The sequence below is a fragment of the Podarcis muralis genome, chromosome 8, assembly GCF_964188315.1.
Source record: "Podarcis muralis chromosome 8, rPodMur119.hap1.1, whole genome shotgun sequence".
Lineage (NCBI taxonomy): Eukaryota > Metazoa > Chordata > Lepidosauria > Squamata > Lacertidae > Podarcis > Podarcis muralis.
Genome location: NC_135662.1, coordinates 61,411,643 through 61,435,583, shown reverse-complemented (window position 1 = coordinate 61,435,583; position 23,941 = coordinate 61,411,643). Strand labels below are relative to the sequence as shown.

The 23,941-nt window shown below is 42.9% G+C and overlaps 2 protein-coding genes across 8 annotated transcripts in view; one reads left to right on the top strand and one right to left on the bottom strand.

Annotated features, from left to right (window-relative positions):
* Nucleotides 1-23,941, top strand: part of PHACTR1 (phosphatase and actin regulator 1) — a 251,629-nt gene that overhangs the window by 206,575 nt on the left and 21,113 nt on the right. For 5 of the 7 annotated variants that reach the window (XM_028737713.2, XM_028737711.2, XM_028737718.2 and 2 more), the window contains 5 exons: nt 3,124-3,291; nt 6,219-6,425; nt 11,161-11,482; nt 19,060-19,268; nt 19,877-20,033. In XM_028737713.2, coding sequence (XP_028593546.2) covers nt 3,124-3,291; nt 6,219-6,425; nt 11,161-11,482; nt 19,060-19,268; nt 19,877-20,033 — 1,063 coding nt within the window. The remainder of the gene's footprint in view (nt 1-3,123; nt 3,292-6,218; nt 6,426-11,160; nt 11,483-19,059; nt 19,269-19,876; nt 20,034-23,941) is intronic. The other 2 variants (XM_077933291.1, XM_028737715.2) reach the window with 1 other exon arrangement.
* Nucleotides 21,999-23,941, bottom strand: part of TBC1D7 (TBC1 domain family member 7) — a 41,250-nt gene continuing 39,307 nt past the window's right edge. Inside the window, exon 10 of the transcript XR_003707691.2 lies at nt 21,999-22,617. The gene's annotated coding sequence lies outside the window, so the exon portion shown is untranslated. The remainder of the gene's footprint in view (nt 22,618-23,941) is intronic.

The following is a 23,941-nucleotide window of genomic DNA, read 5'->3' as shown; positions in this document are numbered from 1 at the left end:
TTGTTTCCACATACAAAAAGTTCCATTACTGACAGTATAAATAAGGGTTAGGAAGGGGCAGTTCTAAATATCTGCAGTTGACCCAGCATCAATCTTTCCCCAGTTTGGAAAATGCTCCAGGAATCGACTGCCATTCAACCATTGGCAATAGCTGCACACCCCTATCCAATAAGAAAATGGCTAATTAAACCTTTGTCTTCCCCATAATGGATGAGATATAAGTTTAACCTAGTATAAATTTGAAATTGTATGGTGTACAACATAAAAGCAATAAACAATACCATTTTAAAAAATGCAACATAAAACCAGTAAAACAAAAGTATAAAAACAGGAATCCAGGGAGTTTAAACAAATAAAAAACAGGGTCCAGTCTAATGAATCAGGGAAAACCTGGTATAAAGAACAGGGTAAATGATGTTAACATATTAACAGCAAGTTAAACCTTATAGATATGACCTTCCTTTCCTCCCCGCTGAGAACTACAAAACCTGCAGCACAGGTTTCTGCTGATTATAATTTTGCTATCCCACTCCATCTCTATAATCCTCTTCAAATCCTTCACTGATAACCAGAAAAACTAAGAGCTTATATTTTAAATAGTTCTAGGAAAAGAGGCAGGAGATTCTACCTTCTCAAGGATCCTTAAAGGACAAAAGAATGCTTTTCCTTTAGGGCTCTTCAGAAATATTTCTCACCGTTGTCCATAGGTAAAATAAATTAGCAGTTTTCCTGGTATATTGAAATGTATTTTTGCATAATCATCTTTGGTGATACATGGTTTTATTTGTATCAGAATGTCCCCCTCCCTCTGTGCTCGGCTGCTTGTGCTTTAAACCACATCTGGTAAGATAAACCATGCTACAAAATTTGATTCTGTCAAACCAAAGCTTTTAAGAATGGTCGTGGACAGATTTCCACTTAAAATGGATGGAAGAGCCTGATTTCCTTGTGTGAAATCTTTTTGGGCCGTGGGCCAGTTTTGGAGGTGGCCACAGGTGAAAGTGGGTGTAGCCAGAGGTCAAAGTGGGCAGAGGAACGGATGTGACTTTCCTTTGTACAAAGGCCACATTTTCATATCGTCCGACATTTCAAAAGTGGGAAACACACACAAGCACACACACCATCTCACCCGCCCAATCTCCATGCTCCTTTCTCCCACCTCAAAGACCTACAACCATTCTTGACAAAACCTGTCTCAACCCAAGAAACCTTAGTAACTACAGACTGGTTGCAGATATCCCCTAAGATTTTTGAGTAGGTGGTCACTTTCAGGATTCAGACACTCTTGGAAGACTCATTTCACTTGATGCTAAGACCCAGATTTGGCATTGAGGCTGCCTTGCTTGTCCTATATGATGGCCTTTCCTGTGAGAGAGATGGGGGGGGTGGAGCATGACCCTGCTGATTCTCCCTCATCTCTTAGTAGCTTTGATACCATTGCGCCAAAAGTGGTTTAGTCATGCTGGCCACATGATCTGGAAAGCTGTCTGGACAAACGCCGGCTCCCTTGGCCTGAAAGTGAGATGAGCGCCTCAACCCCATAGTTGCCTTTGACTGGACTTAACCGTCCAGGGGGGTCCTGTATCCTTCCGGAATGACTGGAGTTGTTAAAAGTGCTGAGAGTTGTTAGGAGACTAACAAGAAGAAGAAGAAGAAGAAGTACCCCACCCAACTGACTGGGTTGCCTCAGGCATTCTGGGTGGCTTCCCAGAGTTCCCTGGGAAGAAGGATGGACCATTAAAGCACTCTGAGAATTGTAGCTCTGTGAGGGGGGAATGGAGGGGTCTTCTAACAACTCTCAGTACCTTTGACAAGCAACAGTTCCCAGGATTCTTTGGGGTAAGCCACGGCTGTTTAAAGTGGTATGATACTGCTTTAAATGTTTACTGGAAATGGGGCCTAAGATTGGCTCGCCCCGAAGAAGCCATAATGTGTTAGACATAACTGCACACTTCAGTCAACTTTCTATTTTGGAGCACCAGTCTGAGGCTTGACCTACTTTTTGGGTGTTTTGCCTCAGGGTAGGACCAGCCAACCACAAAGCCATGCTTAACTGCTGGGAAATGCCATGTTTCATATAAAGAATAATACTTAATGAACTCAGCAGTTCTGTTGCCCTTAAGACTAAAGTCCTATGCCTACTGCTTTAGGAACATTAGTTGCCCATCAACAGTCAGGCACACAGAATGCACACCGATCCTTATGGCGAAATGCATTGTCCTTGTATTGAAAGTATAGCAATTATTTCCAAATGTGCCGCTATAGTATAGATTCCACATATCAGCTAGCACATGGAATTGTTAGGCAAACCTGTCTTCTTTCATCCTCCTCCTTAGTGGTGCATAAGTGGCTGTGCTGCTGGGTAAGCAAGCTATTAAACCTCAGCCACTATTAACCACTATTTCAACAGAGGAACAATAGGTCCAGTTTAAGTTATGTGAGCATTGTAGGGATTGTATTTGAAGCACTTTTAGCACCAAGGACAAGTGCGTAATTAAAAAATATGCATGCTTTATTGCTTCTGAGGAAGAGGGACAAACAAGGGGGACTGCTTTTAAAAAAAAAAAAAATCTAGCCTGTGGTGCAAACACATATGTTTGGCAGGATGTTGCCCAGATCCGCCAACTACATTTTGAGCAAGGAGATGCCATCCTGTCATAGCACCTCCATGCCATTGTGTTTTTGAAGACCGAGGAACCTGGTTCCCATTTAACATCTGTCAAATCTGAACTGAAGAAGTTTCAGAGAACCTATTAAAGGGGCAGCTGTGTAAAGGCAGTTATAATATAAAAAATAAACAATGATTAGGTCTGCCGGAATATGGCTGGAGAACTGTGCACATCAGGCTTCCTGGGCCTAGTGCCCTTCAGATGCTTTAGATCACAACTACCATCGTCCCCAGCCAGCATGGCCGATGGCCAGCAATAATGGGAGTTGTAGTACACAACATCTGGAGGGCACTAGGTTGAGGAAGCCTGGCACAGATGCTATACATTAGGACTTTGTCTCTGAGGTGTGTGATTGCAGTTAAAGTAACTGAACCATTGGGGGAAATTTTTCAGAGCTGAGAAATCTTCTGGTTATTTTGCTTTTCTTTCATATTATTTTTGTGCTTCCACCCAGATGGGGAGCTTTCCATACAAAATGAAGAAGGATCATTGGAGAATGGGCAGGCTCTGAGTTCCAGCCAGGCTTCACTCCCAGCCCTATCTGAATTGGACCCATGTTCAGCATCTGTCGACTCCTGTACATATGAAATACTCCCAACTCCGGAGATCATGGATGGAACAGGTAAACTTTGGTTTCCATGGTCAGCTACACAACATGTAGCGGGGTAGTGACTCAACTGTACTTTACTACAATCATACCCCATGTGATGTTCTGTCTTTTGGGCCTGGATAACATCTAGATCCAGAATGTGAAATCCAAATACAATCTAGGACTCAGATCTTGTCCCATCCTGCTACCCTTGAAATGTTTTGGACCACATTTCCTATCCATTCCTGCAAGAATAACCATGGTGTCTGCGGCTGATGGAAGTTGTAGCCCAAAACATCTGAAGGTCACCAGGTTAGGGAAGGCTGGGTTAGTTAAATTCAAATTTCCAATAAAGGTGAGGAATATAACAGAGAGCTAGCTTGCTACCTTTTGAGATTTTTCCACTTTGGTAAGCACAGTACGTCACATTATTCTTTGTTCTGTTAAACTGACTTGCTCCAAAACTGTATGCATTACTTTTTGTATATATTTATACCTTCAACTAAATTAAAAATAATTGATGGCACATGGTAAGCCTTGATTTATGTCAATAAGTCTTGAGGTCCCAGTCCAAAGCTCAGTGAAAACATCAACTCTGTGTGTGCATCTATTGCAGGAAAAGGCCAAACTCTATGATAGGGATGGAAGGGTCTGAGAACAAGTCTGCTCTTCACAAAGCTATGGTTGAAGCCACGTTTGGGATATTGTGTGCCGTTCTAGCCACTGCAACTCAAAAAAGATACTGTATGACTAGAAAGGGGGTAGAAAAGAACACACAAATGGGCAGGATCAGAGCACTTTCTCAAAAAGGAAAGGCTATATGACATCTGGGGCTTTTTAGATGAGAATTAAGATGACTGCTATGCAGAGGAGGGGATATGATAGAGGCTTATATAATTATGCATGCTGTGAAGGATGTGAATGCAGAGGGAATTTTCCTTCCTTTCTGTGATATCACTAGAATTCAGTATCATCTAATATAATTGACTAGCAATAAACAAAACAAAAAACCCTACTTCTTCAACACAATACACAATTAATGTATGAAATTCATTGCGATTGTTAATAGTTTAAGGTGCAATCCAAATCCCAATTCTGCCATCAGAGGTGGAAACAGGACCAGCTGGTTTCGCACAGAAAGACCCAAAACGAGGCATTTCAGGGCTGAGATGGACCTTTCATCTGATCCAGTTGCATGGTTCTTACACTAATATTGTCTGTTGGTGTTGTGTTAATACAGTGCTGTCCTTTGAAATTTGCTCTATTGCAAAATTATATGTGTTTTTTAATATATGGGTCTGCAGCTTTCCCCAATTATGTATTTTATTGTGTTTATATAGCTGCCAAGGCACCTAAAGCAAATACAGTGGTACCTCAGGTTACATACGCTTCAGGTTACATACACTTCAGGTTACAAACTCCGCTAACCCAGAAATAGTGCTTCAGGTTAAGAACTTTGCTTCAGGATGAGAACAGAAATCGTGCTGCGGTGGCAGCAGGAGGCCCCATTAGCTAAAGTGGTGCTTCAGGTTAAGAACAGTTTCAGGTTAAGAACGGACAACCGGAATGAATTAAGTACTTAACCCAAGGTACCATTGTAAATGATATAAAATATAGAAGTTGGTCCTCTCCACTGCCCCTGCAGAGAGGAGGAGACAGTCTAGTTGGATGTGGCCCTGGTGTTGTCTTTGCCTCAGTCACGCTCTTGTTCCTTCCCACGGGGCAGGTGGTGTGACATCACCCTCTTTAGCCATTGTAATTTATGACATCATGTATATAAGCTGATGACTAAGTGTGAAAGGCACTGTGCTTTAAAAAAAGAAATTCATTGGATGCAGACTGGTGGGATTTGTTTTCAAATTCCACCACTAAGATTTATCCTTCCTTAAAGTGATCCTCGTGTTATCTTGATACAGACTACCCATTCTTTGTAAAACACAGGAAAGTGCAGAGAAACGATGAGCTGATTGTCATTGACTAGTCAGCACTTGAGTTATGTAGCTGAGGCATAGAGAGGGCAATGAGTTCAACATGGTTTTAGCATTGCTCTCAGCAGAAATAGCCTCATCTGACTACCCAGGCAGAGAAGAGAAATTAAGGCTCCAACTGCAGAAAAGCACAATCCCTTTGATTGCTAGGATGAAATGACATATCTGAAATTTATTTAATAGCACAATTAAACTAATGATGGGAAACTGCTGAAAGCTCTAGAAATTTGGTGGAAAAAAGCACCAAGACATAAATCCAGATACTTTATCCACTTGTAGTTTTCCCTTGGGGGGTCTTGCTGTGGGGAGTGTGCCTTGGCAGACAAGCCAAAGAGGGGGAAAGATTCCATAAATGCAAACTATTAGCCTAAGGGACCCTGGCTGATTCTACACAGATACAATTAAAAATGTTTTTTTTAAAAAAAAGGTTTTAAAGAATATATGGAATTTGTCATTAGCTCATCAGCGCCATCTACTGTCAGATTTGTATACTGCACTTAAAACGCACTTAAAACGTTATATTTTCAGCTGAGTCCCCTGTTAAAGCTGCTGGTTACACCCTTCTCCTAAACAGCAACCAGAGCTCAATGCTGATATATCCTACAGGTCTCCCTGCGTATCAGTCTGAAGAGTTATGGTGATTAGCTATTGGGAGGAAATGCAATTAACTTAAGTAGAACAAGATTAGGAAGAGTGACATATGAATTTGCCCCCCTTTCATGCCAGTGGAAGTTCTGCTATGTGTTGTGAAAGTGCCAGAGTTTGTTTTCAGTCTCTTCATGGAGAGTTTCTCCTCTTTCTCTCTCTCTCTCTCTCTCCCCACCCCCCTCTCTCTGTATATAGTGATGTCTGAGCAAACTCTTACTGTTAGTTATGTTTTTTAAACCCGCATTGCTCTGCTGCTTTCCTTGTCTATCTGCTACCGCTTTGCTTGTAACGTTGTTGCGTCTATGATGTGGTTGTGTCCTCCAGCGTCCGAAGAGAGCCCCACGTCCAGTGAATCTGGAGTCCACCTTTCTCAAGATCCTTCATCTAAACCAGTCTTGCTACTTCCCCCCAAAAAATCTGCTGCTTTCTCTGGAGACCATGAGGACACCCCAGTGAAACAGCTCTCCCTCCTCAAACAGCCCCCTGCCCTGCCTCCTAAACCCATTGCCAGGATTGCCAACCACTTAGCTGGTAAGTAAGTGTTCCAGAATGCTTTGTGCCGCCCCCTCCCTGAAAAGAGCTCTTGTTCCTATGTCTCTAAATGGAGTGCTTCACCCACCACCACCTCCATAAAGCTTGCCATTGTTTTCACATCTCTCACTAATAAACCTGCATCACTGATTTTACATTCATGACAGGTCAAGGAGTTCTCAAACCTCATCAGAATATGGGCTGGAATTATTCAGTGGGTTTCATTCCATGGACAACCTGGGCTTATCATTCTCTCTCTCTCTCTCTCTCTCTCTCTCACACACGCACACACACACACACACACACACACACACAGCGCCCTTTGGCCCTTAATGAACTATGCTTGTGGCATTTGCTTCTTATAATCTTTTTAGTTGGGTGGGTTGAGTGTGACTTGCCCTTTTTATTAAACTTCCGAATGTAGGAAGACCTTGGCTTAGGCCTTGGGCATGTATCCCTTCTGTACCTATTGTGGTTGATAATTTTATTTTATGCCTGTTCTTAGGTTTAGTTTTTGTTTTTTGCAGTCTTGAGTTGCTTTGAGTCACTTTTTTTGTGGAAAAAGAGATTGATAGGTCGGTAATATCTGCTTTATGCTACTTTTAACTAACCATTGACTTCCCCATCCCCAAGAAGTCTGGGAACGGTGACGAGGGTGCTGAGAATTCCCTAAGAAACCTCAATATATCAAACGGAGCTTCCCAGTGGTAGTCTAGGAAAAAATAAATGACTAGCAAAACACTTTAAACCTGTCGTATAAATATTTCCCTTGTCCCATTTGTCCCAATGTGGATCCATCACGCGCATATTTGTTGTCATGTGGGTATTGCAACTACAACAACTGTTCATGCAGAAAATTAGTAGTCCTGTATTCTCTTTCAGACTTGATTGTTCTCTGTTTGTGGTAGATGCTCATCGCAGCTGCCTTTAGGCTTCTGTCTTTACTAACATTCTTCTATTCTGTTCTTCAAGCCTTCCAGTTATAGAGGTTTCTTTTATATCCCTCTTTCTTTCAGTTTTCTTTTGCTCTGCTTCATAATCCATATAATAACACACTAGGTATGCAGCTAGCTGGTCCTCTGCTCCAGGGATGCAGAAAGAATTTACAGGCCTCGCAACCTCCCTAAGCTGGTAATGCAGAGCACTAATGTCTGATTAAATTAGCTTTAGGCCCCTTTATGGCTTGCTTCAGTTGTCAGTGCCCCTCATGTCCATCTACCCACTATGCCTCACCAATCTTATATGTCTTCACTTCTTCCATAGACCATGTTGGTTGGTTGTAGCTAATTGTACTTACATAATTTGTCTAGGAACCTTCCTATGCATCTTCGAGGAAAGGGGAGAGTTTGTTTATTTCTTCTTCCATCCAGTTGTTTTGTGTGTCCTTACACTCTTTGCAGGCCTGCAGAAGCCCGCAACTAAAACCATTTTAGGAAATCTAGGTCGTTTTTGTTTGTTTGTTAAAATTGCCAGTCACTTTATCTTGCCCACGGCAACCCAAAGCTACATACAACTAAACAAATGGACAGTAAACACCTCGTAGTTACATTAAATCCAAGGTGAAAGAGAAATACTTTTTTTTTTAAATCCCACCTACTACTAAAAGGCCACAGAGAGTTAAAGGCCAAAGGCCTACATTTTTGCCTTAGTTTGGTTGTATTTTTTTATGTTTTATTTATTGTTCATGACTACTTTTGTTACGTTGTAGTTACAGGGCAGGGTATAAATAAATATATAATAACAATAATAATATTATAGCTGGATAGCTCAGTTGGTTAGAGCATGGTGCTGACAATGCCTAGGTTGCAGGTTTTAATTCTGGATTTCCCCTTAAAAATATGATGAATAAAAAAGGCAATGTGTTGCCAATGAACAATTTCTGATATCTCAGTAACCTATTTGCAACATTAAGCCCCAACCTGGAAAACAGAGCTTGAGTACCCTGAAGCCCAGTTATAAATCATAGAATTGTAGAATTGGAAGGGACCCCAAGGGTCATCTAGTCCAACCCGCTGCCATGCAGGAATCAGGAATCTTTTGCCCAATGTGGGACTCGAACCCATGACCCTGAGATGAAGAGTCTTCAAAACCTCAGAGCTGTGTGTCATAGCAGCGGAGGAAGCTGCCTTATATACTGCCAGCTAGGTCAGTATTGTCCACATGGACTGCTCTCCAGGGATTCAGACGGTAGAGTCCCAAACCTACTTGGAGATGCTGAGGATATTCTGTGTACAAAGCAGATGTGCTACCATTGAGCTACAGGTCTTCCCTTTTATCATTAGAGGACAAAGCTAGGTTTATAAAGCTAATCACAGGGCATACCTAGTTTAACCAGCTGATTGCCCTTAATCCTGCAGAAACTTTATTTGTGGAAATCGAGGCAGCCTGGGGGGAAAAGAGCAGATATTACAGGGCAACTTTGGGTCACTATCTGCTTTTTGATTGCAAAGTGTCTTTGAGAGGGGATGCTTTGCAGTGGCAAAATGGGAGTGGGATACTTAATGCTCCCCACACACTGCTTTTTTTCTTGAAACCTTTGCCCTTCCCCAGGCATTTTTACCCTTTTCAGTGGTTTTGATCTGTATTTAACTTGTGAACAAAGCTCTTGAACCTTACAGAGGATGCAGATACTGGGGGCGCCTAATAGTGCATGTAGGTTGTAGTTTGGCCTCAGGTCTCAGTGAAATCAAAATGGCTTATTTCCAAATAAACATGCATAGAATCTGGGTGTAAGGGTCAAAAGACATAAATTTCTAAGATTCTTTATGGTGTCCTCTGGGGATATTATTAGATTTGCATAGTCTCTGGAAATGAGCAATCAGCTCTAATGAATCATCTTTTCCAAGCCGAAAGTAAATTAACCTTATTCCATTGCTAATTTCTCCAGAGACATCCTTGGGTCCCGTTTTGAAGGAATTTGTATAATGAGAATTCTCACAATCGAAATGAAGACCTTCGGGTTTTCAATACAGCTCCAGCAATATAGCGTGTGTGTGTCTTAGTGCTGAGGATTTTGTGAGAATAAATGTAAGACACGCTGGGAATGATTAACAGAAAGTGATGGAGGGAAACGATTTGCTAGCGATTAGCAGGAACAATAGCAGGAGACACCTGACTGCAGAAAGAATTTCACTTGAAGTATGTCTTGTGAGGAATGGTTTATAAAAATTCTTCTCAGATTTCAACTTTTTATTTTTAAAAGTGTGTGCATTTTTAACTGGTTCAAGTACAACAATAGACCCTTACATCTCCCATGTGTGAGGTCTATGTTTCAGCTTTCCCAGACATTACAGTTTCAGGATGCTTGTCAAAACTGTGGTGTCTGGGATGTGGCAGCGTATCTACTAAACAATCCTTTCAACAGCAGGTTGGAAACATTTTTATGTACCCAGGCATTATAATTCCTATAATTACGCAGAAAGTTGGAGCGCCTCTGAACCTGGAGCAATCCCTCAGTCAACTTTATAATTTTTAACTGCTGCCTTGTATTACGGTTGGCAGTAGCAGGTTTTTTGTTGTTGTTTTTATTTGGTTTTAATGAATCAGTTTATATTCTACACCTGCCCTGCAATCTATGGAATGGCAATATGAAAACGTTAGTATTTATAAATAAATGCAGGGCCAGGTTTTTGTGGACCCTTAGTATTACTGGCCACTCCTGGTAGGTCTGGAATTTATCTAGATCCTGAACCAAAGTGTAGACCAAAGTGTTGATTTGCATTACTCCATTGATTATGAGGTCTTTGCATTGATTGTGTTTATATCCTTCAAGCTATCAACAGTCAATCACTTGCCTTTGTCAGTTTGTACCACGTGCAGTAACAGATAATGATAGCAAGAGAGAGGCTGGCACTGAACCAATGTGACTTACCTGTCATGTGACTGCAGTATGATTGCTCCTCCCCCCGCCCCCATTGTCAGTATCTGTAATATTCCTTCGTCAAGCACAGCTTGAATATCACACCTACATAGATGGATCTGACTTATAGCTGGTACTTGGAAGCGAAAGACCCAAAGCAGTGGATCCATCCATGTGGCAATGGTGGTATTGTCTCCCATATACTTCTGCTGCCGTATTTGCAGGAAAGGGCAACCAAAATTAACAGGGGGCTGGAGCAACTCCCCTGTGAGGAAATACTGCAACATTTAGGATGTTGTAGTTAAAAAAAAAAATGTGAGTAATGGGGGGCATGATAAAGGTGTATAAAATTATGCAATGTGAAGACAAAATGTATAGACAGAGGTGTTGTTCCCCCTTTGGAGGTGTTCGATGAACTTCTGGGATCATCAAACGAAGCTAAATGTTGGGAAATTCGAGGAAGACGAAAGGAAGAACAGTGCATTATTGAAGTATGGAACTTGCTCCCAGAAGTGATGGCCACCAACTTGGATGACTTTAAAAGGGGATTGGGGGGGGGGGGGACATGGAGGAACAGGCTATGAATGAGTACTTCATCCCTGGTGGCTGTTGACTGACTCCAGGAGCAAAGGCAGCTTACCTCTGAATGTTCATTGTTGGTTAGCACAGGAGAAGGCTCACATGTTCAGATCCTGTAGCAGACTCCCTATAGGCCTCTGGCTAGGATGGTGGGCTTAGTGGATGATCCAGCAAGACTCCTCTTCAGTTCTTGTGCATGGGAGAGCACCATGAGGGGGAAAAGACTCCCATGCTTTTTTTTTTTTTTAGGAGACCTGAATGCCCCCACCTCACAAGTGCTCATCTTTTATCTTCTAGATCCTGGTGCGCCTGTGAAACTGCCTTGTATGCCAGTCAAACTGTCGCCTCCGCTACCTCCAAAGAAAGTCATGATTTGCATGCCTTTAGGGGGACCAGACCTCTCCCTTGCACCCTATTCCACACAGAAGAGCTGCCAGCAACCATTGGCTTCGCATCACCACACGGTCCTACCGTCACAGTTAGCACACCAGCATCAGTACGGCAGCCACAGCCCACATTTGCCTTCTGGATCCAGCACGTTGCCCATGCATCCTTCAGGGTGTCGCATGATCGAGGAGTTGAACAAGACACTGGCCATGACCATGCAGAAGCTAGAAAGGTAAAACGGTGTTTTGAATTGTATTCTTCTTCTTTTTAATAATAATAATATTTTTTATCAGAGTTTATAAAGAGAAATACAGTACTTCATATCTACACAGGTCACAGTTTTGGCCTTGCCTCCTTCAGCCTCTGCAAGCTGGAGATGATTTTGCCACCTCTTTGCACTGGAGCATTCAGAAAGCAAAGATGCAGCAACATCTCAATGGGTAGACCACATGCTTTGCACACAGATGGTTCCAGGTTCTTTTCCCAGTATCTCCATTTAGGACTGGGAAAGACCTATCTAGGACCCTGATGATGGTCCAACTCCATAGAAGGCTGCTTCCCACCATCTGCCATCAGAGAAGGTGCCCCCCAAAGAGCGAATTTTGCAGAATTCACAGAAACTGGGTCTCTCTGAGGGCAGATGGCAATTGTTAACATACTTTAACAATTGGGTGTTAAATGCTTTAACATGAGGGTGTTTAAGTGATGCATATTTCCCATTTTTATATAAATTTTTCCCCAAGTTATCAGAAGTTTGAGACACACCAGTCTGTTCTGTTATGCAACATATCTCAGAATGGTGATGATACAACCATTATTGTTATCCTCATCTCTTTTTCCTAGGTTTCAGTGAAGGACTTTCATAGTCTGGGCTTTCTTTTATTTTAAAAAAGAATGTTGTAGGCTGTGTGCAAATCAGACAGTTCCCATTGTCTTTTGAGATAATAACTTTCTGTATATGATAGGCTTCAGTAATTTGGAGACCAATTCCTGTAAGACATTTGAAAGCTGTTTGGAATTAAGCCATTTATCTAAATTGCTGCAACCTGAAATTATTTCATCTTCAAATGCTTTGTATTTCTTATCATTTCATGTGCCTGTTTCACAGGTTTCTAAAAATATTCTGCTGATCAGTTCTAGTGGCTTAGGCATAATCGTGATGGTAATCTTCATTACAGTTCCTATTAGTGCCCTCATTTTGTTTCACTGTATGTATTTGGTGGTCGAGAAGGTAGTGACAGCTGACTTGGAATGAGGTTGAGGCTCAGGATCTGTGCAGTTATGACCATTTTCTAAAAGGAAGCAACGTGATTAAGAAGATAATGTTCAGATAGATGTTGGAGCTGAAGCAATAAGCCCAAGGCAAACAAGGGTCCCTTCATGAATGTGGCTTTGAAAGATGAGTAGTAGTGACTGCCTGGTTTAATAATCAACCCAAAGTAATTTTATGGAAGGAAGTCTTCTGTTGCCAACTGCAGTCACAATATTCACTCCACATGTAGTGTTAGACAAATACAGAAATAGACCATGCTTTGTGCTTTTGGAGTCTTCTAATTTTGCAAGTTTGCACACTTGCAGAGTACATTCCCTTCTTGGTTAAGAAAACCTAATGTTAAGTGCTAAACACAGAATTCTTCAAATCTGCTCAGAGGTGGAGCCAATGGAAACAATACTACAATCTTCTAGTGCAAACAAATCAGCCTGCTTGTTGGTTTCCCAGAGGCAATTATTTCTGTGTTACATTGAAGCCTATATTAGTATCTGTAACAGGATGTTAAGTCTTCCATCCCGTTACCTGAAAGTGCAACTTTGTTAGGGGAATTCTCAACAGCAATTATTGCAACGACCAGTCCTGTGTTTTCCTCTGGGGCAGTTTCTTCCATGTGCACAGGCTCGTGTTAGCTGTTAATTGCAAAATTTGGTCCGTGCAATAAGAATGCTCACCATTTGACTTCACAGAAACATCTGTTCCCCTACAGCAATAGATGTTCCCGTTTCTAAACTCCTAGCAAGTCTGCAGTTACTAGGGCATGCTTTATGGTTAATAAGCAGAAAACAGGTGATGTGATTTGTTTCTGTTTTCAATTCCTAATTAAATGTAGACTACTAAAAGTGAGGGTCTCTTATTTTAGGAGGAAACACCCACAACATACATTTAAAGCACACCCTGAGAACTGAAGGATCGCCCTCACAGAGATACAATTCCCCGCACCCTTAACGAATTTGAGACACGTGGTTAGACTTAAATTTGATCCATTTGAGTTGAATAGCAATTTGGGAAGAGAGTACAGACTAGTATCAGTTGGAACATCCGTGGTTATAAATGAACACCTCTAAAACACACACACACACACAGAGAGAGAGAGAGAGAGAGAGAGAGAGAGAGAGAGAGAGAGAGAGAGAGAGAGTTGTAACAATGCTGCACCTTTGTGGAGCTTTAAGTGGCCCTGAATACCCAAGCAACACGATGTTTGTCCATCTTGGGAGCAGAGTATGGCTGCAGGAAGTCTCTTGTGTAATTTAGGGGGATCTGGCAAAGAGGAATCCTGACAATTTCAGGTTTCGTTTATTTAAAATGAAGGAGCATTTTTCTAGCCCTCATGGATTCAGAGGAAAGATTAGAACTATGTGAACAGTGTCTGGCAAATCAAATCAAGGGCTGAAGGCAAGAATACTGGGAGTCTGGAAGCGGGACTGTAATTCGCTGAGTGTGTGTACTATTTCAATGGCTAATATGTCCTGTCTGACCGACCTTGTTAGCTGTCTAGACCTCATTCGAATTTACTCTTCCTTTTTCTCTGCAGCACTATTTTATAGCAGCTAATAATAATAATGTGGCACTACAAATAAACCATCCCCCTAAAAAATAAAAATAAAAACCCTCAATTTTGGGTGCAGTGCAGAAATATGCCAAATTAGCAACTCAATACAAATGCACTTAACGTTTCAGCAATTTGATTTCATTGATGCAGTACTGAAGAGGGCGGCAGGGGCACAAAGGCACATAGCCCCCACCTATTTCCTGTAAGCCCGAAGCAGTAAGCTTTGTACCAAAATAATACGCCAATTATTTCAGTTGCACTCAGTGTCAGAAATGATGTCTCTTAACTTCCACAATCCTCAGAAGATTAAAAAGCTGGTGGCTGTTTCCCCCTGAAAAAGCGCCTCCTCTTTTCATAATGCATGTGGACAAAGCATCTACAAAGCCGACATGTCCTGATACATTTTTAAGTTATTTTGCTGAGACATTCTCTGTTTTGGCAAATGTCTCCAAGGAGATTAGTGTAGATTTTCAGAAGAGATGCATTTCATTTTTTAAGAGGTTGGTTATGCCAAATAGCGTCTCTTCTGGATGTTTTTGACAGCATTGCTGCTGTTAGTTCTGCTTGCCTCAAAAGAAAAATTAAAACTAAAGGAGATCTAGTGCCGTGTTTGTAGTAATGAGCTTTAACAAGAGATGTATTATCGAGACTACACATGCCTATCATATGCATACATTTTATAATGTACAGTATATTTTGGATATGAAGTTACTGAATATTTTTATTTGGCCTGTTCCTCAGCTTAATGCTCAAATTTTAAAGCACATGAAATGAACTGTTAAATGTTTATTTTTGTTAGCGTTATGTTGTACTGATATTATACTTTTTTACATATCATTAATTTATTACTGGTTATACTGTCAGTTTTTTACGTGAACTACTTTGAGTTACAGGTGTTATCTTTGGAAATGCGACATGTGTACACACACACACACACACACACACACACTGATTACTATGACTGTATATATAAAAACTGCAATATATGCTGCCCTCCCATCTGCACTTACTCAAGAGTAAGCCCCACTGAAGATGGTCAAACTTACTTATGAGTAAACATGCATAGAATTGTGTCGCACAGATATATCTGATTGCAAAGATGTTTAGGCCTCAAAATGAACAAGGACTGAAAAGCCTTGAGTCCAGTAGCATCTTTAAAACTAAATTATATTAATTGACTATAAACTTTCAGAGGCTCTAACCTGCTCCTTCAGATATCAAGCTAACAGACAGAAACTGAACACAGGAGACAGAAGGCTGAAATTGGCAGACATGTGGCGCAAAACCACCTGATTGCCAGTCTGCAAACAATATATTTTTTATGTCTCTTACTTGAAGCTAGAGGTATGAAATGTACCTCCCAATAGCAGCCAGCACTCGTCAGAAAAAGCAAAGCAAACTACACATGTGATGGAGTGGAGGGGTGTGAGAATTTCTCAATTACACAATTGAACCAGCTTTGGATTGGAAAAAAGGAGTATTTATTGTGACAGCCAGGCAAGGATCAGGGGCGGAGCAATGGGGGTGAGATAGGGGTGGGCTGCACTGGGTGCTACCACTGAAAGGGTGACAAATCTCGGGTGGCACTCACTGCGGGGCCTGCAGCACACCCGAGCCACGTGTCTTGAGAGATGTGGTGGCTTGGGTGCGCACAGGCTCTGCTGCCCAAAAGGTCCGCTTGCTGCCTCCCCCCAAGCTGTAGGGCGGCCGAGGGGGAGGAGGCAGGCAGACTCCTCAGAGCCCCGTGGGCAGCTCCTCCCCCCCCCCCCGCACCTGGCCCTGCCCCCATGTCACCCAATCGGATTGCTCCGCCTCTGGCAGGGATGTGTGTTTGCAGAGTACAGTCTCGTCCCTGAAGTATTGGAACTGTTCATGCTAGCTAGAACGTTGATCTGTACTTACAAATACTCTGTAGACTGAACATGGGACATTTCCTCTCACTGTATACTATATTTTGCGCCCCATAGGACGCACCGGCCCATAGGACGCACCTAGTTTTTTGGGGGGGAAATAAAGGGGGAAAATTATTTTTCCCCCAGGTGCGGGGCTGGAAGAACCAGGTCGGGGAACAGCGGGAAGGCGCACTCTGGCTCCCCGCTGTCCCCCGAGCTTGTGGGGCTGGCGATGGGGAGAAGTGCGCTCAGCCCGGGACTGCAGGCAGCTCTGCGCAGCCATCGGGAGCCGGGCGGGACTTCGTGCCTGGCTCCCGATGGCCGCGCAGAGCTGCGCTGAGCCCGGGACTGCAGGCAGCTCTGCGCAACCCTCGGAGCCAGTCTCCCGAGGGTTGCGCAGGCTTCCTGAAGCCTGGAGAGCGAGAGGGGTCGGTACACACCAACCCCTCTCGCTCTCCAGGCTTCAGCGAAAGCCTGCATTCGCCCCATAGGACGCACACACATTTCCCCTTCGTTTTTGGAGGGGGAAAAGTGCGTCCTATAGGGTGAAAAATACGGTAATTCTCATTTGCAACTCGGGACACGATCTCATAAATAACAGCCAACCAGGTGGAATTTACCCCAAAGAGGTGACATATTGGAGGGGGCATGGGTTCAACCACCTCATGCTTGAAATAGCTTCTGCTTAGATGCAGGTCAGATTTCTAGTGGTAGCCCATAAGGGTATGCTTACAGAATGCAAGGTATTTGTGTTGTGTGAGTATGTAGTGTGTTATCTTGGGTGCCCATCACCCATGCTGATTTCAGAGGATTGACTTAGCATTAATCTAGTCTGAGGTGGGCAACCTTGGACACTCCAGATATTGTTGGTCTATAACTCTCATCATCCCTGACCGTTGGCAATGCTGGGTTGGGCTGATGAGACTTGTTATTTGGAGAACCACAAGTTTCCTACCACTGATCTAGTTCATCCATGTACAGCTTTCAAAACTTAAACTATATGGCATTCACCGAGGGTTTCCTTTAATATAATAAATTGTTCCATGCTTTTATATTTCAAGGATATTATATTTGATTTTCCATGTTAATCACTGAAGAATTGCAGAGATTTGCAGGAAGGTCGAGTTTTTTTATATACATAACATTTTTTTTAACAAATAATGGATGAAGGCTAATTGAATTTAAATTATTGAAGCATATCCATAAATGAAAAGTTAATTGAAAGTTTTAAGGGGATGTTACACATTTCTATATCATTAGGAGAATTTGGGCTGACATTCGCTTTTTTTTTTTATAACACATTCAACGTATAAATGTAATTAAAATCAAATACCGATGTTCCCATCCCGATTCATTACCAGTTTTTTTTATTCTTCATAGCGCAAAATTTGAATATCTCTAGGCACCCATTCCCTCTCTCCAATTTTCCCAGCATCGATAAATATCTCATTATTGCTATTATGTTATGCCTGTAAAAATTAACAAAATTATCTCTTTGAAGTGTAATATAACCAGTATAACAATACAGTGAATGGATAGAGTGCTTTATTCCCCAAAGGCACAATCCACAGGCAAATTTCCCTGTAGAAATTTAATAGGGGCCATGCAAATTCAGCATCTTCATATATCTTTCACTGCTAACTGACACACTTGGTTAGTGTTAGACCTACTCATTGATACTTGTTGAATTGCTTTATGCACTTGCGTTCTGATTTTGGCCCACCCATCCCTCACAACAACTCTTATGTGCCTCCCCCTGCAAGTGCAGGTTGCTGTTCTGAATGGGTTGCCAGACCACAATGGCTTTTTTCTACTAGTTCACATAATATTTTTGAACCGCCAGCCAGTACAAAGTTGCTTAAATTGGGGCCTGTTACGATAAACCAGAGGACTGCTATTCATTGGCTATAGCACCCTTTATGGTAGGGAACTCCTTATGGAATGAAAAGAGCTTTATGTGGAAGTCCCCCATGAGTTGTGGATTTTGGTGAATGCCTCTTTCCACTTGCAAGCATTTATAGGCCCACTTATCTCTTGAGATCTGCAGACCAGGCCCAGCTTAGGGTTTCTTCCATTACAGAGGTAATATTTGTGGAGAGCATAACAGAGCCTCCTTGGTGGTAGCTCTCACACTTTGGAATTATTTGTGCAAATTGGCCCAGAACTCTGTTAGAAAGAAATGCTTTGTTTTAGGGAGTTTACAGTGTCATATGTTTTTAGTACTTCTGGTTTTTTATTATATTTTTTACATTTACTAATGGTCACTTTCTTTTCTGCCCTTTTTTGTTCAACTGGTGTGTACTTAGTGCTAGGCTGTGTATTTTTTACTGCCTGTTCAGCTGGATTTTTTGATGCATAGAAACTATACCATGAGTTCTGTGGAGAATAGGAGAGAGATAAATGTTTTTATATTTGTGCATTATGAGGACAAGTATGCACACAGTGGGATGTGGGTGGCGCTGTGGGTTAAACCACAGAGCCTAGAACTTGCCGATCAGAAGGTTGGTGATCCGAATCCCCGCAACGGGGTGAGCTCCTGTTGCTCGGTCCCTGCTCCTGCCAACCTAGCAGTTCGAAAGCACGTCAAAGTGCAAGTAGATCAATAGGTACCGCACCAGTGGGAAGGTTAACGGTGTTTCCGTGCGCTGCTCTGGTTCGCCAGAAGCGGCTTAGTCATGCTGGCCACATGACCTGGAAGCTGTATGCCGGCTCCCTCGGCCAATAAAGTGAGATAAGCGCCGCAACCCCAGAGTCGGCCACGACTGGACCTAATGGTCAGGGGTCCATTTACCCTTTACCTTATGCACTCAGTATTTAAAGCACTATCACAGTGGACATTATCCAACTGGCACTCTTCACCTTTTACCCAGCTTCAACTGAATCACATTGCAAACTTGTGGATCTGGATTGCCAGGGCTCATCCCAGGACATGAAAAGGTTCTGCATCCAGTGATTACGCTTCCAAACCTGTCCCCTTGCTGTAAAAATTTTTTAAAGTTACATCCATTCGAAAGGTGCTAGCATAACCTTTTGATGCTTGGGAAGCAAGTCATTCCAATGTCCTTCTCTCTCTCCCTCCCTCTGATTTCCCCAAGCTCTGGTCTGCATGGGGGAGACAGTGTCACCAAATGTGGACCAGGAGGCCTTTCAGACATGAGACAAGTGCCAACGGTTGTGATCGAATGTGATGACAATAAAGAAAATGTGCCTCATGAATCTGACTATGAAGATTCTTCATGCCTCTATGCAAGAGAAGAAGAGGATGACGACGAAGAGGAAGATGAGGACAGCTCATTATTTACAAGTAAGAGCTGCTCTGATAACAACACAGCGTTGTAGACAGATTTGATACCCTTGGGAATAGGCACAAAGAAGCTCAAGGACAGCAAGGTGACTCCCTCCTTAAAGTCCTTAGGTTCAAGGGCACATATCATTCCCATCTGCAGGGTGGTGTGCATTGTATTAAGGACTGTGGAGCAGGAAGATGAGTGCAAGGCTTGTTTCCTTGCCCCACAATCCTTCGTCTAAACTGCTGTTGCTTTGATGCAATGGAGAGCCTGTCAGGGGCTTGCTGCCCTCTTGTATCATGATGATGGCAGCAATAGGTCTTGGGTGAAAAAGAGACACTGTTTTCTGGGCTAAGGCCAGAGCCACTTCTGCATCCGTGCTGCCTGTCTAGAGCTGATGTACAAAATAATAATTTGCATTTCCTTAGTAAGTAGCACACTGAATCAGCGGAAAGGCTTTTAAAAGAGGTTTCTAGTTTGAAGATCAGAGTAGCATCCATCTCCCTATGTAGGAAAGGTTTTTAAAAAACAAACAAAGTCTGTGTTGCTGTGATCCTAGTGCTATAGATGAAGACACAGCACAGTCTAAAGTTCCATTCTCAAAAGCTGCTTCTTTCTGCCCAAGGTTCCCTCGCCATGAAAGTCTGCAGGAAGGACTCTTTAGCCATCAAACTTAGCAACAGGCCATCCAAACGAGAACTGGAGGAGAAGAACATCCTGCCCATGCAGACCGACGAGGAGAGGCTGGAGCTGAGGCAGCAAATCGGGACAAAGCTGACAAGGTAAGAACCATGCAATTTCCTTCCTTTGACCCGCACCAAATGCATAAGGCGGCTTGAGCTATCCAGCTTTTTATTCTTGAACTAACAAGAGGGCAGCGCAGCGTCCAGCCAAAGATAAGCATGTTCAATCCTAGAGCTTTCGGTAAAAGAGCTTTTGGGGCACTTGTTCCCCACATCTGTTCTGAGGAGCTCAAGGAGATGTGTGTGGAACCCACACAGCCAAGTATCGCACTTCAGAATAATCCCTTAATTTTCTGGCCCAGCCAGTTTTCAGTATCAGCAGTTAGAACACTTGGTCAATTTCTTTATACTATAATAATATTTTCAAAACTTCATCATTCTTTCCTGATCGCTAAGGAATTGGCACATAATGACATAGATCTCAAGTTAAATTAAGGGAGTAAAACCCTTCTGGTCCTTTGGGAAAAGTTGAGATGCAAAGTACGATTCCAGCTGACAATTTTAACAACTTTTCTAACAGACTTTTACCATTCTAAAGGAAGCCCCCAGAGTCTTGGAACAGCCAGCTGATTAAATTGCCTACATTATTTGCAGAAAGAACATAAAACATAGAAGAAGAAGAAAAACTCCACACATTTTTAGTACCAGACTCATTAGGAAATAATTATCACTGCTGAGACTGAACTAGATTTCTCCATCCTCACAAGAAAGCTGATTAAAATGTCTTATACAAATTCTTTCGGCTGTTTCAACTCAGAAGTATGCACTAGTAGAGGCTTTTGACAGAACAGAGGTGAGCTCCATGAAGACAGAGAAATTGCCATAACAAAAAATAAACTCAGGCTGCATTCGCATGGCAGCTTACTCCATTTTCACACTGCTTCCCTAACTTTTAATTTTAGCATTATATTTGACTTTTCACATGATGTAAAAGCAGTTTCTGGAAAGCTAATGAAATATAGTGCATGTCTGGCACTCATTTCCTTGTTATTTGATTCCATTAAAAATCCATTCACGATCCACTAAACCCAGAAAATATCAGGAATAAAGTGATAACATTGGGGGTGCAGCTCTTCCCTGCTGTTTTCATGAAGGAATAATGAGGGAACAGAAGCACGCATGTTTGGAAAAGGGTAGGGGAATAGGGACATTGTTCAGTGATGCTCATTGTTGTACCACACCACACCCACTGGTGTGAATGGAATTTAGTACAGGTGGCGGCCATTTTAGGTGTGTCCAAAGGAGGCACGATCACTGACACATGGGTCCTTTTTGACCCAGAAGAAGGCAGAACTGGGGTGGATGGGGCATAACAGGGCAGGGCACGCTCCATCGATGTGTGTGGGACCCGGGAACAGAATCCCTGCACGAATTGGCTGCCGCCTTGCCTGTATGACATGCCAGTTTATCAGTCAAAAAGCCACAGTTGTTCCATAACACAACAAGTGCTGCAGTGTGAAAAGAACAGAGAGAGAGAGAGAGAACAGAAGCACTAGCATTATAATCAGGAAAACACAATATTCCCCACATTTAAATATACGCTCAGTGGAGGATACATTGGAATTACTCTCTCTGCTACATTGCAAGGCCAGGGGCCAATTTGTCATAATTATTAAAATGACTGAAGCATGAATCTGAAACAATACTAGGAGGAAATTACTTGTTTTGTTTTGTTTTGTTTTGTTTTGTTTTGTTTATTTATTTTATTTTGAAAAACACCCCTACTGATAATGGCGCTGGGAGGAAAGTGAGCACAAGAGATAGGAAAGGGGGGATTTGTGGCAGCAAAAGGTGGGCGGGGAGAGAAACATTGTCAACCTGCCCTGGTGTGTGTCTCTAGGAGAGACAGAGAGGGGTCTGGAATCATGCAGTCTCATGTTGGCTTCTTGGTCAGCAGTTTGGTGCTGGCTTCCAGGTCAGCATTCTTGGAAAATTATTCAATGGGTGTGCCAGCCTTCATCCCAAACCTGTTGCTCTTTCACATCCGTTTTGCAATGTCTGGATCAAGGCAGAATTTGAATAGAACTTTATAAGAGCCAGGCAGGCAAATAACGTGGTGAGATATTTTGAGTCAGCCTTCACTGCTGCTGCTTCACCCCCATTCCCCCCCACCCTTTCTTGAGCTTCCTTCTGATTTCTTGGGTCTCCTGTCCCAAGAGGAAAATCCCTTCTCTGGAGCTGGCATTTGGTAGGCAGAGAAATCCCTTATTGGCACTGATGGGGTTTCCTCCTAATGTGAAAAATACTAGCTTCGGAGGAAGGATTTTTCTGAAGCAGGGGAGGAAAGGGTTGCATTCCTCCTCTATACCTGTTGTGATCCTGAATATTACCAGGCCCCTCTAGCTGATGTGATTTGAATTAAACAACAACAACAACGGCTTCACTTTAAATGCAAGGATGCATCTAATGTCAGGCCTAGTTGGACCTCTCCCCCACCCCATCCTCCAGACTTTGCAGTGGAACTCTAAAGGTTCATGTTGCCACATGGAGAACTTGGTCATTGCCGCTCTGACTCATCGTCATCACTGCAGTCACTGCAGCCTCGCTGTGCTCCTGCGCCTTCCCCAACTGTGCCGTGAATTACTCAGCCTTCTTCATTACACAAAAGGTTCTTCAAATTGCCCTGGAGGGAAACATAAACAGCCAAATGAGAACAGTTATGTTTACTAAAAGTTTGCAGCAATGAGGTCTGCGGCATTGGAGGAAATTGATTTTCTTGAATGAACGTTGAGAGTACTACTCAATGTGTGCACTGAGAACTACTGCAAGAATGACCTCTGTTCTCCATAGAATTGTTGAGTTGGAAGGGACCCCAAGGGTCATCCAGTTCACCCCCTGCAATGCAGGAATCTCAGCTTAAAGCATCCATGACAAGATGGCCATCCAACTTCTGCTTAACAGGGAGCTTTCTGGTTTTTTTGTTGGTTTGCTATACATAGTTATACCTCACTTTTTCAGCCCAGAATGCTCCCCATAGGGCTTTAAAAAATCAGTCTGAAGTACTTTGGTTGGCTATTCTTGACAGGTAACTGATTTTGAGAAGAAGAGAGTTCAGGAGGGCATCTGGGACTCCTCTGGGGTGCAGGGTGTGGGCTATGGAGCTGCCTCTTATTGAGCGCAAAATATGGAAAGACAGGGGCGAAAACAAAATAATATAGATGTGCCTGGTCACTCTCTCTAGGGGAGAGTCTAGGTCCAACTGTAGAAAGCGCCCCATCTCTTCTGCTTTCTTTTATGGAATCTCACATCCAAATCCTGCCTTTGAAAGCAGCTCTGTAAAAGATGCTGAAAACAATAGAAGCCTCAAGCACAATTCCACCTGGTGAAATCCCTTTCTATTCACTCTGATACCCTTTGAATATATGTGTATGTATGTATAGCCAAAATGGGGAGAGTTAGGTAGGGCATCTGCCTTGCAAGGAGACGGTCCCATTCCCAGCATCTTCAGGTAGGGCACCCCGGTAGGTGGGTGGGCGGGCAAGGGAGCATCAAACAGGTAACCTGCCCTCACCACCCAGCCTTGGCATCAGGCCACACCCCTTCCCACATGTTGGCTCCTCCCCCTGCTTGCTGGTGAGTACTGGCACTTTTTTCTTGGGAAAAATTTTTGTGTGTGTGTGTATAAACACAGAGACATATACACACACAGAGCTGTGTAGATGGCTGCCGCTTGACCAGCCCTTGGCATAGGGCCAGATCCCAGAACCAGCTCAGAACAGTCCTGAGCACAGCAGCTTATAGGACAGCCATCCCTAAGCCCCACCGGTGATTGGGACACAAAGAGGTTGGCAGTGGGGGAAAAGAAGCTTGAAAGCTGATCCCTACCGACAGAAATAAAAGAAGGAAGAAGCTTTTCTTGTTGCTTTTGGCAGATGAAAGAGAACAGTACAATGATATTGAGAGTGTGTGGCAGTAACGATATGAAAGAGGTTTTGGAAACTCTGAGC